This window comes from Amblyomma americanum, chromosome 5 (genome assembly GCF_052857255.1).
Source record: "Amblyomma americanum isolate KBUSLIRL-KWMA chromosome 5, ASM5285725v1, whole genome shotgun sequence".
NCBI classification, from domain to species: Eukaryota; Metazoa; Arthropoda; class Arachnida; order Ixodida; family Ixodidae; genus Amblyomma; species Amblyomma americanum.
The window spans coordinates 208,926,325-208,931,807 of NC_135501.1; the positions used below are offsets into that span (position 1 = coordinate 208,926,325).

The 5,483-nt window shown below is 49.2% G+C and overlaps 1 protein-coding gene across 1 annotated transcript; it reads left to right on the top strand.

Annotated features, from left to right (window-relative positions):
* The first annotated feature begins 1,942 nt into the window (after window positions 1-1,942).
* Window positions 1,943-4,542, top strand: LOC144133546 (transmembrane protein 223). The gene is made up of 2 exons (XM_077666717.1): window positions 1,943-2,563; window positions 4,028-4,542. The coding sequence occupies exons 1-2, from the start codon at window positions 2,134-2,136 to the stop codon at window positions 4,318-4,320; spliced, it is 723 nt and encodes a 240-aa protein (XP_077522843.1). The 5' UTR covers window positions 1,943-2,133; the 3' UTR covers window positions 4,321-4,542.
* Window positions 4,543-5,483: the final 941 nt, after the last annotated feature.

The following is a 5,483-nucleotide window of genomic DNA, read 5'->3' on the forward strand; positions in this document are numbered from 1 at the left end:
GCCTCAATGGAGCGAAAAAAAAAATACCCGAGTGCATTAGTCAAACTCGCTAAATAATTACCGAATGCAAAAACCTTGCAACAGACGCGCACCTGGGTGTCATTCTAACAAGCAGCCACGACAGATTCAACGCGAACGACAAGCGACCGAAAGCAGCGGCCGGGGTGCCGGGGACCACTGGCGTGACGTCACGGTCCCCATGGAAGGGCCTTGAATAGTCCAGAGGGTGTTGTTACAGCGCGGTTCGGGTGTCCACCGAGATATGTGAGATGGTTACTGTGCCATTTCCTTTCCACATAAACCAAACAAACAAGTGAGCCGACGGCGTTCATAGAGTTTATGGGCGTTGAAAACTTTGTAGAGGCCGTTCATTTTCACGAAAGAAAAGGCGCGCAACCCGCTCCGTAGGTCAGTGGAGACCTAAATATCGCTTTCATGTACGTGGCGTTGGTGTCCAACCGCAAAAGCCTGCTTTGCTTGCGTTCCGCACACTGGATAGGCAGCGCGCCTTCCCTGCCACCCTGATAGGTGGCATGCAGTTAATGGTTGATCGCGAGAGATTGATCACCAAATGAACGCTGCGGCTTAGCTACTGGTGCAGTGCCGCATGTCAGCCACAACGCTGTCAGCGCTAATGCATTAAGGCCACATCTCTCTCTCACCACCGCCACATGTATCAAAGCACGAATGAAGCGTCCGCATATCCCGGGAGCCAGTTATGCGCCCTTCCTTTCCTCAAACCCATCGCCGTCTAGAAAATAGTCAACGCCAACGCCAACGTCAATGAACACAGTGAACGGCGACATCTTTCGCTTCGTATTTCCTGGATGAGCTGGGCTAATCCACATTAATTTTTTCCGGACGGAATGACGAAAAACCTTTCCCCACTGCCTCCTCGGTTGTTGCACCCGTAAGCGCAACAGAAGCTCGGCATCACTGCAGGGTGTAGACACCGTCAAAGCTAGAGAAACGCTTCCCGCCAAAACTCAGCCACGCAAAAAGAGAAGCATGATTCGGGACGATTTCGCTGAACACGGTTAGCTGAGCTTAGTGCGTAGGCACTTGTCGCACTCCCCAGGTTTCAGGGGTCGGTCTGTGTGGAGCCCGGCCAAGTGAAACTGAGGAAGAACGCCAGCACCGCCAACAGGGAACGGAAGCGCGTGAGACGCGCTGCAGAAACCGATGAAGAACGCGAGCAGTGGCCACCTCATTCGCGCTGTGAGTAGGCGGCGGCGGCATCCACAGTTATGCGTCTTTCCGTTTCTTAAAACCAGCAGAAGGTTTAGACCGTTGACGTTGAGGAAAGGAAAGGCGCATGACTGGATCCCTGGGTCAGTGGGCACTTGTCATGCTTTGAGGTATACGTGGCGGTCGTAGTGGTGGTGAAAAACTTTTTTAATGGACCTAATTCAGCTCCTAAATTCCGAGCAGTGGGAGACCGTGCTGCTCAGCTCCGGCTGGTATCAGAATGAAGACAAATAATGAGGAAAAATAAGGTACTTAATTGCCATGTTCTGGTACAACGTATGCATGGAGGAAGGAAATAACGTATGAACCCAAGAAGGAAGGAAAACTCGGGAGAGGCCCTCGCTATCCGAGCTGCGCAAGCTGCAAGCCAGAAAGTGTGCTGGAAGTCACGCGTTTTTGCAAGGACTACTGGGAGTCGGGGCACCGGCACAGCGGCGTCGTCTGCTGCATTGTCGGCTGCGCATGCGCAAGCAGCGTCCAAGTGGGGGGGTGGGGGGAGGGAGGCGTAAGAGGGAACCGGCTTCAAAAAATGTGACGTAACCGCCTCTCCTGAGTTCTTTCCTTCCTCGATGTATGAAACTTTCAGGCTGAACCAAAGCGTGAGACGGTGAGACTGAACAATTTTCCAGTTTCAGTTTTAAAGAAACCGACCACCCCCGCTGCGCGGCCAACAGCAGTCAAGCCAATCCGTATCAAGCCTATGATACGATTGCAATGGCGGCGTCCTTCAGGCATTTGAGGTGTGCATTCAGGCTCGCCGTGGATGCACGTGCGTGACTGAAATCAAAGGCACACGTGGTGGATTTGATTGCATTTTCTAGAGCGCCACTGCGCTAAAGCATTTCTGGCAACGAAGGAAGGTACGCAGTGTGCGGGCGCTTAGCCATGTTTTGCCGAGGGCTCGGATCTCTCTCCGTGAGTGCGGTCCGCTTCAGAGCAGCACGACTCGGTTTGCTGGCCAAGAACGGCCAGTGGTCGACACCGGCGGCTCGCTCAGGCAGTTCGTCGGCGCAAAGTGCCCAGCAACCATCGGCGCGTTTGCCTTTCGAAGTAGATACAAACGTTGCAAAGCACACGGAAGTCTACCGGTTCGACAACTTCGGTGTGTTCGCGTCGCTCAGGATGTTTACCGTAGTGCAGCTTTTCCTCTGGTCGTACATGGCCCACTACTGTTACGCGGTGACTGATCCCAGCGAGGGTGTTCCTCCGGATGTGAAAAGGAGTGGAAGAGTGGGTGGACTGCTAGAGTTCCTCCGCGAGCGGCTCACAACCGACCGGTACCGTTATGGCCTGGTAGCTCTGTGCACTACAGTCGGTGAGTTTGTGCATTCTTTTTGAAATTGATGGCTGTCGAACTCCTAGGCTGGAATGAAACGGAAACACTGCCTGTGAACAGAACTCAATCCTTAGCTTTTTTTTTTTTGTTTCCGTTCCAGAGAGCAGTTTAATTTCTAAGTATCACATGAAGTCAAGTATTACTTATCAACTTGGTCTCACACTTCTGCCCCGCTACGCTATCGAGGAATAACGTGCAGTAATGGTGGTACTAGAATCCGGGCCGGAACATATGCAAGTGATGATAGTAATAGCAGAGGAAAGCAACTGATTCAGCAAACAGAAAAGAGCGCTATATTGCAGGCGTGTCTCGTACGTGTGTTAAAAGGTCAAAAATCAATGGAAGATGTCTTAAAAGCGTACTGATTCCATTATCATGCATAAAAAAACCAGCATTGTGCAAAAAGCAATTGGGTAGCATGAGGACAGTAAGTCATATGCACTTGCGTACGACATATATCTGCCGTGCTTATTTACGGCAGTAAATATATTCTGCCATTTAAGCGCTGATTGAGTGTAACGCTTCGCTCGAGTAATGTTTTTCACTGGCCCAGCTTTAGGTATCACGCATAAACGCATATGCAGCCTCACATGACATATGCCGCATTTTTCTGTCATACGTTCGCCGGTTTGGCGAAATTTGATGTGCTCTTTGCAATGCAGTCTTGGATGTTAGTTCCTTGCGGCGTCAGTTTCTAGAGCTATGGAAACCAACTGCGCCAGTATAGTCTTTTAATAATTTCCTGCTGATCACAAAACGCCCTCTAGAGTGGCAGCACTTCGGTGTCGATTAAAGGACGCAACGTTCCTTGAGAAAACAGATCGGCACCATTCAACACACGCATGCAACCTTAGAGGTAGCAGAAAAATGAAAATTGGCTTTTGAGGAAATGCTCCATCATGAACTGATCACGCGAACAGCCTGGACACATTTCTTATTGTGTAAATAGTTTGTATATGTTACCTCTCCCCCCTATCCTCTCTTCCTGTCCCCTCACCTCTTTCATTTCATTTCTCCATTCCGCCTGCTATCCTTTATTTCCGCTGCCCCAGCTCAGGTGCATCAGTATCGATGACAGATGCCGGGGTTAGCAAAAATCTTTTCCTTCGTTTTTATTATTATTTTAACAAAACCACTTACTACTACTACTACTACTTTGAGGAAAGGAATTGGCGCAGTGATTGTCTCACATATCTCAGTGGACACACGAACCGCGCCGTAAGGGAAGGGAGGAAGGTGGGAATGACTTGTCCGGAACACGCGTAATAGCTGTCGGGAAGTGTCGGCCTTATGCCTAAATTAAACAGTTTCTGCATAAAAATTGAGCGAGTGACATGTGTTGACGAATTTTCGACTAATTAAATTAACGCTTCGTTTCATAACGCCCACGTGCGAGGATTCTCTTATGGCCGCGTCTGAGACAACGTTGGCGTTGCGCTGCAGGCAGCCTGGTGGTGGCGGGAAGCTCGCTGTTCGTCCTTCGCAGCGTGCGCTCCATCGTGCTGCTGAAAGGCGGCCAGCGGGTGTGGGTGCAGACGTATGCGCCCTTCCGAAATGTGCGCGGCCTCGAGGTTCCGCTGGAGCACATCAGCTGCCTCCAGTCGCGGCTGCGCAAGTCCAGCTACATCACACTGAAGATCAAGGGCCACTGGTTCTACTTCATGCTCGACCAGCGGGGCACATTCCCCCACCCGAGGCTGTTCGACAACACCGTCGGCGTCAGCCGGAAGTTTTAAGCTTTGCAGGACAACCACCAAAGAGCTGGCGCCGGGGAAGTGACCTCGGCGGCTGTGCTTGTGTATACACCAGCAGCAGCACACTGTCACTCAGGCCCCATTCTCTCTGGCTGTTTTCGGCACGAATAATAGGGAGTTTTTGAGGGGTATGCGGGTCTTGAGATGGCAGAAAATCGCGAAGCCAATTAGAAATAAAGAGCTTTTTTTTTTTTTACTGAATATACTTAAAACTGTATCTCCGCAAAATATCCACGCTCGAAACGAGTACAAAAAAAAAAAACATCTTGATAGTGAACGAAACCGATCGTAATTCCGAAGCCGCTCTTCAACCGCTGCCGTTTTGCTCTCGTTTGAAAGCTTTTTTCACGGCCTTTCGTTTGGCACCTTTCAAGATGGCATGAGAGCAGCGCAGCCAGCGCTACAGCCGTTTTCCCGCGACACGATTTCCTGCTACTCAGCAAGTGCACCCAGACTTGGTCTTGATCTCTGTGAGTTTACACGTACTGTTTCTGCCTCACGGGCTTTTTCTCTGATTTGCCTGGGGCAATTTAAATGCGCTTGTTATCAGTTTATTCGGGGGGAGTAGAGCTGTGCGGCGAGGCTATTTTTTACTGGCTTTTGTGCTATGCGCAAAATGTAATTATTTGCTTTCCTAAATTACCGCCTTTTCTTTTAACGTTTTATTCGTAGATTTATTTACCAATACGTATTTTCAGTGATGAAGGTGTAAAAACGGCATCAACGCATTAAGTTCATATTGAGTGATGTAATTCTGTAAATATTTCTAATAATTTATAAACATTTTCTTGGCAAGCGGCCTGTGACGAAGAGACCAACGATCAATCATATTCTAGTTGAGATATACAAACTCTATTTGCATATTTGAGCTCTATATAAGAAAGCACACTTTCATGGTAAATATGATGAGGATCGTGCAATAAATAAATAAAAAAACACAACGTAATTCTGCACTGGCACACTGTTGTGGACGTCGCTCGCACACACATCTAGCGGTGAACATCGCAGTGCAACGTTGCTGTGCAGTTACGAGGCGCTGGAATTTCCTAATATCGCCCTCCATATTAAATGCTAAGCACTTCTCGTAAAAAGCTGTTTTGCCTTACGTTGACAGGCGGTAAAACAAAAGAGAGGGCATTTTTTTT

Coding starts and splice junctions, on each gene's coding strand:
- LOC144133546 (XM_077666717.1), top strand. CDS start 2,134: ATGTTTTGCCGAGGGCTCGGATCTCTCTCCGTGAGTGCGGTCCGCTTC. Junction 2,564..4,027: donor AGCTCTGTGCACTACAGTCG/GTGAGTTTGTGC, acceptor GTTGCGCTGCAG/GCAGCCTGGTGGTGGCGGGA.